This window comes from Panthera tigris, chromosome A3, assembly GCF_018350195.1.
Source record: "Panthera tigris isolate Pti1 chromosome A3, P.tigris_Pti1_mat1.1, whole genome shotgun sequence".
In the NCBI taxonomy this organism is placed as follows: domain Eukaryota; kingdom Metazoa; phylum Chordata; class Mammalia; order Carnivora; family Felidae; genus Panthera; species Panthera tigris.
Window position 1 is genome coordinate 11104116 of NC_056662.1, and position 18511 is coordinate 11122626.

General features: G+C 44.1%; 1 protein-coding gene across 1 annotated transcript; it reads right to left on the reverse strand.

The window, feature by feature from the left end:
• Positions 1–1213: 1213 nt before the first annotated feature.
• On the reverse strand, positions 1214–16947 carry PARD6B (par-6 family cell polarity regulator beta). Its single transcript, XM_042980161.1, has 3 exons — positions 16598–16947; positions 11957–12179; positions 1214–4264 (listed from the first exon to the last, which is right to left on the reverse strand). The coding sequence occupies exons 1-3, from the start codon at positions 16661–16663 to the stop codon at positions 3441–3443; spliced, it is 1113 nt and encodes a 370-aa protein (XP_042836095.1). The 5' UTR covers positions 16664–16947; the 3' UTR covers positions 1214–3440.
• Positions 16948–18511: the final 1564 nt, after the last annotated feature.

The following is an 18511-nucleotide window of genomic DNA, read 5'->3' on the forward strand; positions in this document are numbered from 1 at the left end:
TCGGTAGCACATACGTCATCTCACCAGAACCAGGAGGCACCAGTTACCCACAGGTAACAGCCACCATCACTAAATGATACACTGTCACAGATACAAAGTCAAGACTTTCAATGTCTTCTAAGTAACGCACTCTGTTTGGGAGCTCAGCTGCCAAATCACGACATACACACTCTCAAAGCTTCATCACCCACAATTAAACTTCATCAATCCAAAAGATGGGAAAACCAAATAACCAGTTGTCGCCATTAGCTCCAGCACCTTAACACACGCAATCAGAATAGAGGGACTAATTTTTCCTTGCAAACTTCTATGTTTTTCCTTCAAACTCAATTCTTGACCCAGAACTAGAAACTTGGAAGGGATTTAAGAACAAACAGCACTGGGGTCATATTTTGGGGGGTTATAGGGGTATTTTAGTTCCACACCATTGTTTCATGGACACTGACACCCAGAGATGAACATCACACATTGAATGAAATCGATCTGTACCGATCTGTACCAATCAATGACGTGAAGAGATCTATGTATATGATTATTGAGTTTTTACTCAGAGGATTTTCAATGTTTTTAAGTCGAGGGAAGGAATCAGAAGGATCATACTCCCCACTGGTTGGCAGAGTTAGCACACATGATCAGCTAAGCTAATGACAGTGATGAATTTGGGATCAGAAAGGGCTCAGGAGGAGGGTCTGATTTATCTCAGGGTTCTTCCATGGTCCAGTTTAAACTGGAATGAATCCAATCTGTACAGGCAGTGCCATATAGGGTGGTAATAAAAAGCCTAACTAAGTGAATTTGAATCTCAGAAGATAAAGTGTCCCATTACAAACTACTTTTGTCTTGTTTCAAATAATCTCTAACAATCCAAATGATGACTCTGAATGAGTATCACACACAATGTCTCACACAATCCGAATAGCTACATTTTAAATGCTATCTTCCTATAATCATATGCTCAGACATGGTTGCAGTCAATGTGTATACAATTTGGTGTTTATCTTTTAAACATTAGAAGTTAAGGAAGCCAGAATACTGTTATTAAGCTTAGCATTTTCCTTCCTATTCATTTTATATAGTGAGTGCTTGGTAAATATGTGTTGGGGGACTATTCATATATTTGCAAACAAGAAAGTATCCTTTATACAAGTCTATCTTTATTTGTAAAAAATAATATACAACTAAAGCTAATTTGATTTTTAAAATCAAAGTTCATTTAGTGATAATGTACATTTTATAATAAAATTGTAGTAAAATACTGACATTTGATAGTTTAAACAAAGTATCATTCATGTAAAAATCATGTTGCATGTAAAATTTAATTAGAAAATTCATAGTTCACAAAAGTACATATATTTTTGTTGATAGCTCATGAGAACATCATAAATTTACTCAAGATACAGAACAAAATTCACAGTTAGGCTTGACATTTAGTACTACAAAATTTTATGTGGAGTCCACGGATATTTTTGTTAATTAGGTATACCTGGAATAATTGAGACTGCCAATGATTTGACATTTTAGTGTACAACCAAGGTCCATACTGGCTTTACAATACGTCTAGTCATCAGTTATGTCACCAATAATTTAAATGAGAAATCTACCTTAAAACACCACTCATATATGCCCTTAGCAGGATAATTAAAATAAAAAGCACTAGCAGCTTTGATTTCCATTTTCGTGAATACATACAAGACAGATCTGTACTTTATAGTTAAAATGTGTACAAAAAGTCAAGCCCTGAAGTATTTTTCCCAAGAGAGAAGCTCTGGTGTTAAAACTTTGTTAAAAAAAAAAAAAGGAGAGAGAGGTAGTGTGTGACAGGATTTTTACTTAAAATGTTAAACCCCTGCACCGCTTAAAATACGCATGAAATTTAACCTATGTGTTAACATTTTGCCATTCAAGAGTCAAATGTGTATCAACTCACAGAATGTTAGAGCTGGAATGCCGTTAAAAAATAGTGGTATAGAAGCGGAAGAACTCGGGTGACTTCAACGAAAAGGTACAGTGTCACATAATGTTGTGCAGTTGTCAGTTTAGTGGTGCCGTGAGCAACATACATGACGTGTTCTGAGTCCAGCCACCTTCATCTAATGCAGACTTCTTCATGTGTTTTTCCCAGAGAGAAAATATCCTTCAAAACGGAGCCATTTAGTTCTTCATTGTTTCAATAGCACACAGTTGCTACAAAGGTACCCATCTGTCCTAGCCTTACCGTAAAATTAATAATAAATAACTCAGAGGAAACTCCGTAAGCCCCAGGGCACGCGTGTGCGCCCCGCAGTCTTCTTACTTGCTACATACAAGCGGTGCTTGTGCACGTTGTCCAGTGGAATCAGGCGAGGGCTGGGAGCTAGCAGCCTTACCTCCAACTTGTCCTAAGTGGGTGCATCGGAAAATAATAAATAGCCTCATAAAATTAATAGCAATAAATGCTACCTGTCCAAGGTGAATACTATATTATTTCTCATAAAGTGTAGGCAGTGTCCCTAGAAATCCCAGTAAGGAAAACCCACGTATCTCATACAAAAAGTGCACAAGTTTGTCCTGTGTGTAAAAATCTCTTAATTTGGGTGCATTTTTTAATCCAAAGTGATTCATACTACTCAAATACGTGAAAAGAGTATAAAAGCACGCCAACAAAACACTAACGACAAAAGGAATGATTTCCAATGAGATGGGAATGAGACAGAAGAGATTAAGGGGGTCTCAAGTATCACCAGTTGATGGAACTGCCTTTGACAACGTAAGTCATACACATATGGAATGAGTTCGTAAATAGGAAAGCTAAAGGATGAACAAACTTTTAACCTGGACAACTGTTACGGTTTCTTAATTCAAGACCATGGCTTCAATGCTTTATGACCTAGGAAGCAATTCCTAAAAACAGTCAATTGGTTCGATTTCTTAGAAATTAGGGGGGAAAGAAGGCATTTGAAAAAATTACTTGTAACAATTAGCAACGGAGGAATAACATTAAAAAATCAAGATAAAATACAAGAAACATAGGAGCTGAGGTCCCCAAGGTACCAAAGGACAGAATCGGACTTCTTCACATTAGAATTAAAAAAATATATAGTTAAAAGAAAAAGCTAACTGGGCTCTGCACAGCAGGTTAAATACACAACCACTTTGAACGGAAATGATCTGGCCCTCTCGTAGTTCTGAGAACGCGCCCTGACATCCAGTTCTCTGTAGACAAAATAGCAAAAGCACATAATTTCATTAGCAAAGGCCCCTTTTAGACTTAAACTCACCTCTGACAAACCCAAGTTTGTATTAACAATTATCAAACTACTATTTTAATAACATTTTAAGCTTGCAATATTATTTTTCTCATGCCTGCTCCAGGTCACTGGTTCAGAGGTATATATGCTTTAAACTACCGAATTTACAAGTCCCTACGGCATCCTCACTCAGAAGACATTCAGACAAAGGTTTCATAGTGTTATGATCGTCCCGTCTTCTTCTAAGAGTTTTTGATCTGGAGCACGTGTTTCTGTACTTGTGCCACTTGCGACGGGGGCTAAGCTCACTTCATTAGAAGGAATAAAACCATTCTGTCCAGATTCAAAATTGAGTTCTATTTGCGTTAGTGATTCCAGGCTCTCGGTAGCGGGAACAGCTTTCGGAATCTGCTGCGGCACTCCGTTACCTTCAATAATAATGTCGTCCTCATCACTGTCTTCATCCTCTGGCTCAAAGCTCGGCTCTGCCTGCTGGGAATAGCCCAGAAGGCTGTTATCAGTGGACTGGCCAGAGCTGCCAGAAGTCCGACTGTTCCGGACAACATTGTTCCTCTGGTTTGCTGGTCTCACCGTGATGATGAGGTTGCGGCTGTTGGCGATCATCATGTCTGTTACTTGATCAAGACTCTTCCCTGAAACTTCTATGCCGTTGACTTCTAAGACTTCATCATTCACAGCTAACAGTCCTGTGCTTTGAGCCAGGCCTCCGGGGACAAGTCTGGATATAAAGATCCCTGGGACCTTCTCTAAGCCATGAGGTGTTACCCTGACACTGGAGCCATCCCGGATGTAGAATCCTAAGGGTTTCTCAGTGCCGTACTTGTAAAGACGAACCCTACGATGTGTTTCTGGGAGAATATCCACGTCTATAATAGAAGACACGGGTCTGAAGTCTTGGGGCATGCTAATGACTATATGTGGCTTTTTTCTATGGTTGTCAGGACGCAATACGTTGGTTAAAACATTCTTCTTCTTTATTAGTGTGTCTGTACCAAAGGCACTGTAGTCTGCTTCTTCTGTTTAAAAATAAAATACGATAATTATAGAGATACTGTAAAAACACCCACTTATCTACAGTTGAATCTATACAGAAGGGAGAACTCACATGCATTTGGTACACAAACAATTTAAATATTAGCTTCTAATCAGATCAAAATGTAGTGTAGCGGTAAGACTGCTGTACCAGAAGGAAACCACTAGGTGGCCCTCTCAAGTACACATCACAAAAGAAGCAAATGCTGAAGTTAAATCTGAGCAAGCTCAAAGGCTATTAAGCATTAGGAGGGCAAACACAATTCTGGTAAGTCTTACAAACCATTCTTAAACATCATTTCAAATGCGTTACATAAAATGTATTTTCCCTTCATTTAAGAACCTCCAGTTTGCATATTTCTGATTCTCCTCGATGTAAAACGCGACACTTTTGAATCCCAAGGTAAATCAAGAGAATGAACCTGTATGAGAGGCTGACTGGGCAGATAATATGCATTAAATGATAATGTAATAAGAGGAATATAGACCTAGAACTTAGGGATTTTGGTCTTCTGCGAATGTTCTCTTCCAGCTTTCCAGGGGGGAATTCTTCATCTCCCATTTTCCCACTTTGAAAGACGCTGAAGTGGAAGACTTTTAACTTTTTTCTTCACCGTGTGTGAAACAACGGGGGGCAAAGGAACCTGTCTGGGTGGCGGGGACACAACCGGCGGGAGGGAGGACCCTGGCAGCCAGGAGCTGCTGCCTCATTTAACGTGCGGCACGGCCCCCTTGCTGCAGGCATCTTTCTTCCACTAAAGAAATCTGTGTGGCCAAATCCAATTTGCCACGGAGCCTTGTTTTTTTAGGTAAAAAATTTCTCATTTTTAAATGCTGATACCCAATTAAATAACAACAAAAACCAGCTTGAGCCAAATAACATCCGCGGGCTTGAATTCATTCTTCCAGCCAGCAATCTAGAACTCTGATGTAACTAAGGGAAAACAGGGCGCCTAAAACCAGATAGGTATTCTTCAATCACACTGTTGAAGGAAGGCATCTACAAACAAAACATCTCATCAGAGAATGAGGTAGAAAAGGAAATGAAATTGACCACAGGTACAAAACTTGAAATCATGTTTCAAAAATGACCAATGAGAAGAAATTAAAAAATCTTAGCCTCAGCTCCTGCTACAGAGAATAGATCACTGTACTGTGTGGTACAGGGCTTAGCTTCCGTTCTTTCCCTGCACTCTCACCTTCTATTGATAAATATTTCCATCTTTACTCTATAAACCAGGAAATCAAGGGTACAAAATAACCATTAAGAGTACAAAATACAGAGAAAGACTGGACCTGGATTTTCTTATCTGGCCAATACCTTACGCATTCACATAATGAGTATTAAGTGTCAGGTGTGGGTCTGAATATGGAGAACTTGGGTATTTTTTTCTCATGTTGCTTGAACATTCTTTAAAAGCTAGCTGCAGAGGGGTGTCTGGGTGGCGAGTTGGTTAAGCGTCCAACTTAGTTAGGCACAGGTCATGATCTCGCAGTTCATGAGGTCGAGCCCCACACCGGGCTCTCTGATGTCAGTGCAGAACACACTTCAGATCCTGTCTCTCTCTCAAAAATAAACAAACATTAAAAAAAAAAAAAAAAAAAAAAAAAAAAGGCTAGTTGCAGATAAATGTACAAGACCAGGGGTACCTTAATTTTTGGCATTTTTTCCCCCTGGGGCAAATTCTGTCTTCATTTATAAAATATGCATACTATGTTCCTACAGAGACAAATTTATTTATAATTTGGCTTTGGAAATTAACCCAGTGACACAAGAATCTTTTTGGCAACACTTGGCAAAGACTATCAACAATAGTCTTCTACTGAATGTATTTTCCCAAAAGTATCTTTTCATTTTAAAACAATCAATTTAAAAAAACCTACACAATATTTATAAGGAAAATTCCACACTGTACACACTGGAACAAAATTAAGTTGCCTACATGGGAAACCTGACCCCCGCCCTCCCCCCAAAAAAGAAAAAACAATCCTAAATCTGCATAATTTGGCATTGCATCCAGACTGTTTGAATGCTCTCTGCTAAATTCTCAAAAGCAATATGCCCCAGTACAAAGGCACCTTTGTTCTCCCATCTAGCTAATCAGTTTCTAGCCACTGGGAAAAGAAATATTTTGGCAGGAAGCCAGGGTGCAGAGTGTTAGTTTAAAGTGTAAAGGTGACTGTCCACTGGGAACCGGGAGTTCATTTTCTACCTGAGTCTGTGTATCAAAGCACTGAACTCAGAATGAGATGGAAAGTTTGCAAACTTGGTTCACAGCAACCTCCCCGCCCCCCACGCCGTAAAAACCCGGGCTTACGCAACAGTACATGATACAGGCTCAACACCTCCCTTATCCCAAGCCCGTCTCTCAGCCACAGCGTCAGCTAACTGCGATCATCACGGATCCACTTGGAATGCCTGCCAAGAGCCAAACTGCGGGTCTCCCTTCCTTACAGAAAGTTCCTGTGCTTTACTTAAGAGAGGAGCCTTGCAGCCACTCCCCGGGACCTCTTACTCTTGCAACAGTTAATTCCGAAAGGCCTGGCTGTCTCATTCCTTAACGGACATGGAGTCGTGAGTCACAGATTCAGAACAGGGGGTAAGGGTCCACTAGTGACCTAGGGCAGGCACAGATACACGAAATAAAAGCCTACGGTGTTAAAGCAAATCTGGGGGATAAAAAAACCCAAACCCTCCTATAAACCCCATCAGCACCCCTGTAGAGTAAACACAGTAACAGTTCACAGTAATCAAGAAAGTTCACGATGACCCATCTGAAGTTCGATGAGAAGACAGGGAAGGAAGTAATTTCTGAAATTATCCTCCTCCAGGGTCGACAAACTTTTCCCCAAAAGAGCTCTGGAGTAAGTATTTTAGGTGTTGCAGGTCATATAGTCGCTGCTGCAAAAGCCACGATCAGTACGTAAAGGAATGAGTGTGGCCGTGGTCCAAGAAAACTTTATTTACAAAAACAGCCAGCAAGCCTTGTTTGCCAACCTTTGTTCTAATCCAAAATGGTTAAATGAACTAGATCTGGCAGCTTTAAAAGGATTAAATATCACCTAAAGCAACATTCAAAGTATGCAAATCCCTTCACTTCCTAATATAAGCAAACCAATCACCAAACCCGAAGCTGCACTAGGATGTAGCCAGGCCGACCCTGCGACCAAGAGAAGGTGGGGGCTTGTTCTCGTGGTGCTTGCACTCCACAAGAGGGGACTCCACAAGAGGGGGCGCCACAAGAGGGGCCGGCAACCCGAATTTCAAACAATTAGGTTATTAGAAGGAGCCAAGAAGTGTGGTTTGTCTACAGTGCACCGTAGGAGCCTGGCCTGGTTTGCAGGGAGACACAAGGCTTCTCCAGGGAAGTGAGGTTTGTGCTGAGACTGGAAAAGAAGCCAGTAGCTAATCAGGTAGAAGGGAGGGAAGAATGTTCCAGGCACAGGATCCAACGAATATAGAGAAGGGCTGGATGGGGCAGAAGAAGAAGTCCAATAGAGAGAGGGGGGGAGGGGAGGAGAAGGAGCCAAGAGCCCAGTTAGAGGCAGCAGGGGCCCTGCAGACAAACAGGGCCTGGGGGGGGGGGGGGGTTGTTAAGGATTATGGACTTCAGCCTAAGGGCAATGGGAAGAAAACCAAAGGTTTGGGTTTTTCTACTAAGCTCACCCAGGCTGTAAACTGGAGAATGGCCCTGAGGGAGAAAACGGGGAGCCGTGAAGTGATTTTGGATGGCCCCTGGCCTGGAGCAGAGGTAGTGCTGATGGGGAAACGAACGTGAAAAATAATTAGAACAGTTTTAATACTAACAGGCTCGGTGCCTGAGCAAAAGGGAGGCATGTGTCAAAGGTGACACCCAGGTTTCTGTCATGAGCAACTCGTGTCACAATTTCTTCTTTTTATTTTATTTGACCTTATTTCTTGGGCCACACCTTTAAACCATTTTTTACAATTTACAATTAAAATGCATATCCTTTAGAGCATTTTTAAGTCGAACCCTGATTCACTGAAATTCACTGAGTCTTAAAGCCCATCTGCAGAATAATGTCGAGTGCACAGTTTTAAGAGATGAATGGGGTGCCTGACCAGGTGTCTGGGCCACAAGACCATGTCTTAAGTGAGAGAGTGTGTAAAGGGAGGCCCTTCTAGTGTTTCCAGCAAACTCTTCTGAATAAATCCAAGATAAAAATGCATTTGTCTGAGATCATACAAAAACTGATGGTAATAGACCACGAAGTTGTGGTGTGGATATTCTGATCAGATCTGGGGAGGAGTCTGAGCACCACAACAGATCCCAGACTTGGCTGCCTGTCATGCGAGCTGCGAAGCTTTTAAACTCCAACAGGGGAAGGGGGCTGACAAAAGATCTGGCAATCTTCTCTGTGAATACAACTTTTAAGATACCAGAGACTTTATCTTCTTTTGGTTCTGCTTCGGATGATAATAGCCCTAGAGATGGGGTCTTTCTTCTAACAACAAATTATTATAAAACATAAAACCTTTCAAGATATGTAACGATAGTTTATGCATTCAACTGTGACCTTTCAATTCAAAGAAACTCTTAGAAGCATCAGATTTTCAACTAAAGATGTACCGTAAAAGACACAGTTTTAAAATTTTAAATGGTTCTGAAGTTTGTTTTTTAAAATCACTTGGTACCATATCAAATGTAAATGCTGCCCTAACGATTCCTAAACTGGGATCAACAAGCCAAGAAAACAGAAAATGTGTTGTAATTAAGCAGTGAAATGTTACTATATGTAATGTCATGCTTTATATTAGTTTCCTGACTTTAATGCTGATTATCATTTACATAAAATCAGCTTTCTACTTACACATCTGTTGATCTTTAAAAGAAAAAAAAGTATCACCGTGAATCACAGGGCAATGAGCAAGTCTGTAAGACAGTAAAGATAACTAACTTGCCCTTACATAAGGTGACTTCAGGTCTGATAAAGGTGGGAGGGTCAGGGGGCTTTGGCTAGGGTGGTCCAAAGAGACCCCTAGAAGAAAGTTATGTGTGTTAAGATCTGAATGATGAGGAGGGAGCCATGGGAGGAGCAAGGAAAAGGGGAAAAGAACAGCAGAAACACAGAGAGAGCAACAAGCTTTCCAATTCTGAGCCAGAAAGCAAGCCAGCCTGGTGGGCTGTGATGAGGGAGTAGGGGAACAGAGAAAGATGACGTTGTAAAGTCCAAGGCAGGAAGGATGTTATTCTGGGTAGAGTGGGAAGGGAGAAGGGGGGTTATGAAGCAGGAATGACTCGACCAGCTTACTTTTCTGCCTTCCTTAAGTCCTATTTGCATTACACTTTTTTAATTTTAATTTTAATTTTAATGTTTATTCATTTTTGAGACAGACAGATAGGATGCGAGTGGGTTAGGGGCAGAGAGAGAGAGAGAGAGAGAGAGAGACAGAGAGAGACAGAGAGAGAGAGACAGAGAGACAGAGACAGAGTCTGAAGCAGGCTCCAGGTTCCAAGCTATCAGCACAGAGCCCGACGCGGGGCTCGAAATTACCAGCTGTGAGATCATGACCTGAGCCGAAGTCTGACGCTCAACCGACTGAGCCACCCAGGCGCCCCAAATTACACTTGTATTTTTAAAAGCAAAAATGTTCTGTTGAATGCACTGCCTATTTCTAAATCAAATTCTAAGAGCTGTTCACTATATTGGACATTTACTTCTAGGGCAAAGAAAACTTTTGTTCACATAGAAACATATTTAAAAAGCAAATAGCAGAACATAACCTCCCTTACCAGACATCAGGATTAATCCCACAATCATTAAGTGTCACTATTCCAGTAATAAGCACACGTAGTGGTATAATCCAACTCCTAAAATCTAACAAAAAGGATAATCCAACAAAATTTTGTCGGATGGCAGGAGTTTAAAAATAGTCACTCCTCATTTCAATACACATTCCAAACAGCAATGAAGTTTTTAATGAAAATTACAATGGCTAACAAGGAAGGCCTACCACTCAATGATTCAGCTTCTTCTGCTTAACACAAGTTCCGCTTGAATGTCTTGTCTTCTCTCCTCTACTGACGTTCCTTCCTCTCCAACAGTCTCTACACAACTAGACAAGGGCCCACTCCTGTCTTCATCCCTGCGAGACCTGATGTCCACTCTCAAGAATTTCAATGATCACTTTTCCAGACTTTCAATCTTCTCTGACGAGCCTCTAGATCTCGATCATAAGTTCCAGTCTCCTACTTCCAATTTCCTATATGACACAATTAAAACTCATCAGCCAAATAAGCCCCCCCCCTTTTTTAATGTTTAGTCTATTTTTGAGAGAGAGACAGACAGACAGAGCATGAATGGGGAGGGGCAGAGAGAGAAGGAGACACAGAACCCAAAACAAGCTCCAGGCTCCGAGTTGTCAGCACAGAGCCCGACGTGGGGCTTAACCCCACAAACTGCAAGATCATGACCTGAGACGAAGTCAGCGCTTGACCAACTGAGCCACCCAGGCACCCCCCCAAATAAGCCTTTTTTGTTCTAAAATCAAATCCATTTTCTTTCCAAGTCAATGTCCCTCTTCCAAATTCTGCTTGTTTATGGCACTGTCCCAGCCATCAGACTCAAATCCAGAAACCTATTTATTCTGTTTGAGTCCTCTTCACGTCCCCACCATGCAGTGGGGAGCAGTGACTCTCAAGTACCAGATTCGCCCCTTTCCTCACCTGCCTCCTCCACCGGGGCAGCTTCCCGGCTGCCTCGTCATGCCAGCTACTTGTCCTCTCCTCTAAGACCGCTGCTCACTCCATCTCATCCCCAACAGCCAAATTAATCTTCCTAGGCTAATACTCTAATTGTACTACACCACTGTTAGGTTCCTACGCAATCCATCTCTGGGGTCTCTGGGAAAATTAACGTGTGTGCTTCTAAGTATTTTGTGAACAGCGTAAATGTGACCCTCGGAGGTTTGTCGGTGGACTTTAGTTCCTCCAAACCTAGAAAAGCAGAGCTATAAGACCAGTGCGGTCCCAAAGCCCTGGGAGTGGTCCAAGGCTTATCAACCGATTGGAAATAAAGTTTCACCTTCAAGGGTAATCCCCACCCATTCTCTCAAACTGCTCTCTGGGTTGGTTTATAAACATAGAAAGGCTCTCATTATCCCGCCAAGACTGAGCTTGCTGCTGTCACACTGGCTTTCTAAACCTCTTCATTTACCAAAGACAAAGGAATAAACCCCACACATCAGGCCCATGTGCAGACAGGCAGACACGGAGGAGGCCGTAAAGTTTAAAAAAAAAAAGTTTTAAGACTCAAAGTACATTTGAAAATGCTTGTCCCACAGAATGATTTTTCAAATGTTCTTTTGCAAGACTAATATCAGTGTTTAAATTCCTCCAAAATAATGGCTTCCTATCTAATTTTCCAGATAACTAACATTATTTCTGTGAAAAACATCCTAAATAAGTAACTTTCCTTCAGGTATCTATTAAGTAGTAAACACAGCATCTGAGAGTTCGTTGCCACCAAAAAAAAAAAAAAAAAAAAAAAAAATTAGAATGTTTCTCTGATTTCAAAGTCATAGCCTTTCCAAAACATCTTTCTGAATGAACAAAACTCTATTCACCAAAGTGAATATTCAATGCATATCCTATCAATGAGGAAAATAAACTACTTCTGTTTCTAAAACAATTCTTCTACACAGTGGTACTTACCCTTTTTTTGTATAAAAATCCTAAGTAGTGGATTGGCCGTTGAAACAGCTTTGTGATAATTATCATCATTGTTTATAGGTAGTAAGTCTCCATGGATGTCCGCATAGCCTACTAAAACGTCAACATTGGGTATCTTATGAACATGCTGCAGTAATCCATAAAACTCCTCAAATTTTCCAGGTTTGGATCTTTCCAGTGAAAACCGACGAAATTCCGCTCCAAACTATAAATACAATGAACACATTAATTAAAAACAAAATAAGTAACAGGACCCGATTTGAAAATGCACGCCACAGGAAAATTAACAGGCACGGTACTTCCCTTAATAAACAAGATAGTGGCAGTGACACAGTCCTTGGAACCCTCACAATCTGGAGATAAAACAGCATAAGAAAGGCACAGGAATGTGCCTTCTCACCACTGCATCTCTGAGGGGCACTCCCTTCAGGAGATGCAGGCTCACTTCAACCCCTGGGGTACGCAGGCCTCACTGGGGACTGTCCTGCAACGGTGACTCAGCTCAAACCGGTCTGGAGCCCAGATCTCGACAGGCAGTACTCTCCCCACTCAGGCCGTGTGGTAACAAAGATGCGCCCAAGTCTTTATTTTGGTCATTAGCAAAAAGTACCTAAGTTTCTTCCCTTATAAAAGGGATTATGACTTCGCAGGAAGTGGCAAGAATTAACAGCAACATATAAAAAAGGGGCTTTGAGTTTCTTGGCATTAAGCTACCACACAAACAGAGGTATATAAGAAATAGGTCTAGAGATAAGGAGTATCTTCCCTATGATAATGCTGGAAAAAAGAAGCTTTATTAATACATAAAATGTATATCCTACAACCACCCACATAACTAACACAAGAAGTGGTTATGTGCTTGGCACAGTGCTGAGCCCTATAGATGGGCTGGGAGCAGGAGCTCACCAATTAGTGGGTAAAGAGGACAATGACATCAGCAAGGTCTTAAGGGATCAAAGAAACACCTCTATCAGACCCAATATTTACCTTCACAATTCTGATTTTCGGGTATGTTTCCCTACTCTAGAATCACATCTCTGCTCTCCAAATGCCAGATGATTAAAGTGGCTGTTATTGAACACTAAGGACTGGCTTCATCTAGTCCCTGATAAACAGAATCTATGACTTAATATGGGACTACCTTCCTCAATGTGGAAACCTAGGAAAGGTTCATCAGCCTTCCTCAAAAAGTGTCCTGGCCACAGAAGTCTAGAAATGCTATGTAACTATAATCACACTCTTAAGGAATCACTGTGGAGACCGGATATTACAGACTCAGTTCAGTCCTACAGTTGATTTTTTTTTTTTTTAATTTTAAACAAATGTTTGCCAAATACGTTCTACCACTGAACTTATTTTTCCTCTAAATATCTACTATTAACAAGAAATATTAATGTATTCTAATGTAATGTAATGCTAACACAGCCTTAAGCATCATGCAGAGAAAGTCACCGTCAGAATAATTTGAGAGGTTACAAATGTGTCAATTCATCTTCCCAAGGACCTATGGGATATCTGAAGTCACTGTCCTTATTGTATTTAAGAAGTTCATCTGCTTACTAATACCCACACTGCTCACTAGTTTTAAATTAAGTTAAAAACTCCCTAAAGCTGACTCTTACCTCTAATAAATAATTTAAAAAGTTTCCAAAACACATTCTTGAAACACAAACACCAGCATTTGTCAAGAATATAAGGTGACTCATACCTAAAACTCTCAAAAAGTTTAGTCACACCTTCATGTTTCAAGGTAAATAAAAACTGGGCAACACCCTTCATATCAGAGCTAGTCTTACGATGTTATCAAAAGTCTGTTTCTCCTCCATTTTCTTTATTCTGGTATCATAAGGCAGAGTTGCTAGTGTTTTCTGATTCATGCCAGGGTTATCACTTCTCCTGGTGCATGTATAAGAGTAACATCTAACAACTGAACATTTCAGGGCTCCAATGTCTTTGCTTTTGCTAAAGCTTTTGGGTGAAAAGCTTCTGCTTAACATTTTTTCTCTTCCTTAAATGTTAGGATAAAAACAATGAAAAACTGTATGGCTTCACGGCAGCTGTGCCCTTTTGCAAATGTTAGCAGAAAACAAAACCAAACAAGAGAAACTGTTATGCTTCTTGCAGAAAAACAGGACCAAGAGAACGTTTGACTACGTGAAGAAAAATACTAAGAGAGAAAATCAAGACCCACTCAACAACTATCCACTATGTGAACCATTTATGACCCTTTTTTAGCCCAGTCTACTTTGTCCTGGCCACACAGAATTTGGCCTTCTCCCCTGGGAGAATGGACACCTTCTCTCAGCATCTGTTGGTACATCCGAGAAAAGCAAAGTTAATTTTGATATTGTCTGCCCACGAATAACAATCAGAAAATGTACAGCTCAGGAGCTGTCCCAAGGTTATTAAAGGATACCCCCTTCAATACTGATTAAGAACTTTCCTAGGTCCGCAAAGATAATGAAGTTGACACACTGTTTTCTACGCAGAAGTAAAAGAGATTCCCAAACGTGGATCTGCACATCACCTGGTCCTGGCTGCAACCTCTTGAGGATCAGTTTTGTAAAAAGCCCTGATATCACCAAAGCAGTGACAAAGGGAAATACTGTTTCAAACATCTGTCCAAATATTTTTTAAATGATAAGGAGGACAAGTGTTTAATTTAATCCACTGAAAATAAGCGTGTCAACAACATCTATTTAAAACACAAGGTGTCACAGACACATTAAAAACAGGACCTAATGCTGTGTCTATTCATCGACAGCTAGAACAATGATGGAGCCACACTTCACTTGGTGCGGGTTCTCAGAGCGCCTTGACTCTAGTTAAGAGAGGAGGAGGTTCACTAACAGGGCAGCCTGGCAGGTCAAATAGGTAACATGTAGCAGACATAAGTGTGGGAAAGATTCACAGATCAGCTGACAGCAGAGAAGGGGCAGAAAGCCTGAAATTCCAGTCCCCAAATGCTCCAGGTTTCTAGTCCAAGAGATAAATTACCACTTCACTGTATTTATCAGTGCACCTAGAATCTCGACTCATTTTTCCTAGGATAAAAAAATTAAAGACTTCCTACCAAGATTAGGACCACAAACTGAATTTTAAAATTATGCAATATCATAAGTGTTTTTCTTTTCTTAACCTCAACTCCCACAGGCGCAACCTAGATTTATAACAGAAATGCCTGAGAAAGTTCAACCACTGGGCACAGAACCACTACTGCCCCTATGCAGCTCAGGAAAAACGTCTGTGTATCTGGAGTCATCTTAACCCTTAGCTTAAGCATGTCCCTCCAATTTGCTATGACAGTTCCATGGAGGACACAGGGAAGAGTGTATTCCTTAAACTGCCGTAATTGCATTTCTGTCCCTATTAAACAACGGTTTTTGCAACTAGTGCCTATCCTGACACACAAGTTAAGTCACAAATAGCATCGTTAGATGAGGTTACAAAAAATTCATGCCAATATTCTTGATGTCAGGATCTCAGTTACAGCAACCTACACAACTCTGCTTATCAACTCTAGACAATAAAACCATTCTATCCACAGGCTCCCTGATTTTGTATTTGCCCTAAGTAGTCTTACATTCAATGACGTTTCATTATTTTTTAAGTGGATACGTGCTGTACTGTTCTCCCAGGCTTGTACGCGCGTTTTGGTTTTCTCAACTCTATTTTAAACGTTCTCATAAACATCTGTATTCTATGGAGCGTAGAAGTTACTCTGTAAAAAGGCTTTCGGGTTTTGTCATGAAAGCAGAGCTTGGCGAAGTCATCACCTTTCTGAGCCCTCTGTTTTCTCCGAGAAGCAAACTAGATTAAGCTCTTTTTGACTCTTCAACTCATGGAAATGGTTTTGCTTGAAAATGTGGTTGCCCAACACCTCCAGGTTCCAGCTCAAAACCCCCTTTTGGAAAGCATGCTCTAACTAATCCCTACAGACTACCCTGCTCAGGGAGCCTTGCGATTCAGGAATTCAGTGGACAGGGACGGAATCCTCAGCAGACGGGCATACCGCTCGGTCAGGAATGAAAACACTTGATGTGAAAAGGTAGCACGATGGAATGAAAAGCGCATCCAGCCTCAAACTGTAAAGTGCTACTCAAACGAAAGGTGATAGTGTTAATTTTGTAGATTAAACGCCTACCAAAGTTAGTGCTGGAAAAATCCTAGCAGGAAGCAAAGCTAACTTTAAAAGGGCTCTTGACTTCACTGGGCTCTCCCTTTCACCAACTCGATGCACCCTTGAACCGCAGAAAGGGGTAACATTTTGTGGCCCCGCGGGTTCCAAATACTTTGGACTCACAGACCAGGAGCTAGAATTCCCCCCCCCCCCCAAAGATTTCCTACCACCCAGCGCTCCCATCCCCGCACAGGAATGAGATTTAAGGAACGAGATTAAGTGCTCCACTGGTCTTCCCACCTGGGCTAGGGGCAAACCCAAGCCCCACCTTCGCCCCCTTCTCACCAAGTTTTCTCTCCGCTACCTCCTGCCTCCAAATCGCACTGCCGCACCCCCCCCCCCCGCGGTTGCAGACAACGGGCAGCCCCCTCAGGCCGCCCCGGCCACCCCCCTTCCCCTGGCCCCCATCGGCCGGCGGCTCCGCCCAGCCCGGCCCCGCGCACCTTGCTCTTCACCTCCATGGTGCCCAGGCAGCCGCTGCCCGCTCCGTGCCGGTGACTGCGGTTCATGCTGAGGCCGGGCCCCGCGGCGGCCTCCTCCGGCCGGGCCGCCCCTCGGGAGCGCAGGGAGCGAGTGCGCGGCCGGCGGGCTGGGGACGCGGCTGCGGCCCGGGCGCTTCCTCACAGGCACCTGCAGAGGGGGCGGCCGCGGCCCGGGTCTCCGCGCAGAGCTCCGCTCGGCTGGCTCCTCACGCGGCGAGACCAAGGGTCCGACTGGCGGCGCGGCGGGCGGGGACGCGACTCCCTCCCTCCGGGCCTCGGCGGCGGCCGCGACGGCGGGGAAGGAGGAGGAGGGGGCGGAGCAGAGGCGACAGGCGCCGCAGTCTCGCTCTCGGCCGCCTCCCCCGCACGCCCGCGCGCGCGCGCACCCGAGCCTGGCCGGAGCGGAGGCGCGTGAGCGCGCTCACCTGCAGTCGCCGCAGAAGCCTCGGCGGCTCGCGCTCCGCCCACACCCAATAGGAAGCGCGCACCTGCGCCCGCGCCGCCAACCAATCGATACCCGCCTCGCGAAGCGCGTGGGCGGACCGCCTTCTCGAAAATCCCGCCCACCGCCCTGCGATTGGCCCCGCGCTGCGAGGGAGGGGCGGGATCACCTGAAGCTTTGGGCCTCCTCCCCGGACCTAGCAGGACATCCATAGAGCGCATGCGCGGGCTCCGGCGTTTCCGCCTCGGGAAGGCCGGCCGGAAGCGCGAGCGCACCTGGAGAGGAGCTGGGGCGGGTGGGCCTTTTGCGCAAGCGCAGGCACGCGCCCGATCGCCCAGTCCCGGCGAGAGCGCGCCCGGCGCGGGGGTGTGCTGCGCGGCCCAGCGGGCTGCAGGAGTGGGGTGGGGCTGCTCGGTTCCCGCCGTCCCCGCCCCTCGTCCGCTTTGGGATGCTGCACCCTGCAGCAGCGTCCCTCCACCACCCGGTTGGGTCGTTTCGGCGTCCAGCTGCAAGTCTGGTTACAAAATAAAAGTTTTCTCGCCTCTGCAACAGTTACTAGGGGAGAGCATCAGGGCTCTTCAGGCTTGGTTTTGTCCGTAGAGATTTTTTCCTGCAATCCGTCAGGTCCCACGAGGTCGAGAGGGCGCCGTGAGGGAGGGAAAGAGAGTCGAGGACCAGGATGGCTCCCCTCCGGTGCGGCTTCCCTGAGGACTTCCAGACCGGCCTTCCAGGGCTTTCTTTTTTCCTTTGCTTATTTTGTACTTGTTTATTTTTAACCACTGAAGTCTTTCTCTCCCTCCTCCAGCCATTTCTTGGCCATTCGCTCTTTGCGCCAATGACAGCCTCTGGACAATGTCCTTTTCTCCCACCGGAGTGATAGAGCTGTGTCCCTGGTAAAAGACCGAACCCTTCCCTCCAAATGCCCCAGAGCAGGTTTCTTCTCAAAGGGACGCTGTTAAGCACTGGCCATGCCCAGGAAGTGGGGAGAAGACCCTCAAGTCCCCGCCCCCTGAAGAAGGACCCACCAGGGACCGGCTCACAAAGAGCTGTTGACCCCTCCCCTGCGCCCACCTGGGGCTGGGGGCAGGAACGGTTATACCCTGCCTAACCGTGGCCAGGACGAATTGCTTAGGGTGCTTGGTTCCACCCGAGTCCTCAGGGCCTTCCCCTCACCGTCTACCTACCTCAGATCCCGTCTGACACCTTGTACATCCTTGTCAGCACGTGTGTGGCAGGTTTCGGGTTTTTTTCATGTTTTTGGAGTAATCTGGCCCCGCCCCAGGACGAAAGCAATGAGGAGGCAGGGACCACATCAACCACGTCAACTCACTGTTCAGCAGGTAGCAAGGTACCTGACCCAGATAGGTCTTTGCCCCGGGGCCGGCGTGGAGCGAGTGTGGTTTCCCCGTGCTAACTTTGCCCCACCTGGGCTC

Excerpts from the sequence above, each read along its gene's own strand:
- PARD6B (XM_042980161.1), bottom strand. The coding sequence starts at position 16,663 with ATGAACCGCAGTCACCGGCACGGAGCGGGCAGCGGCTGCCTGGGCACC. Across the intron at positions 12,180-16,597 it reads CCATGGAGGTGAAGAGCAAG|TTTGGAGCGGAATTTCGTCG; the intron begins GTGCGCGGGGCC and ends TTGTATTTATAG. Across the intron at positions 4,265-11,956 it reads GATTTTTATACAAAAAAAGG|AAGAAGCAGACTACAGTGCC; the intron begins GTAAGTACCACT and ends ATTTTTAAACAG.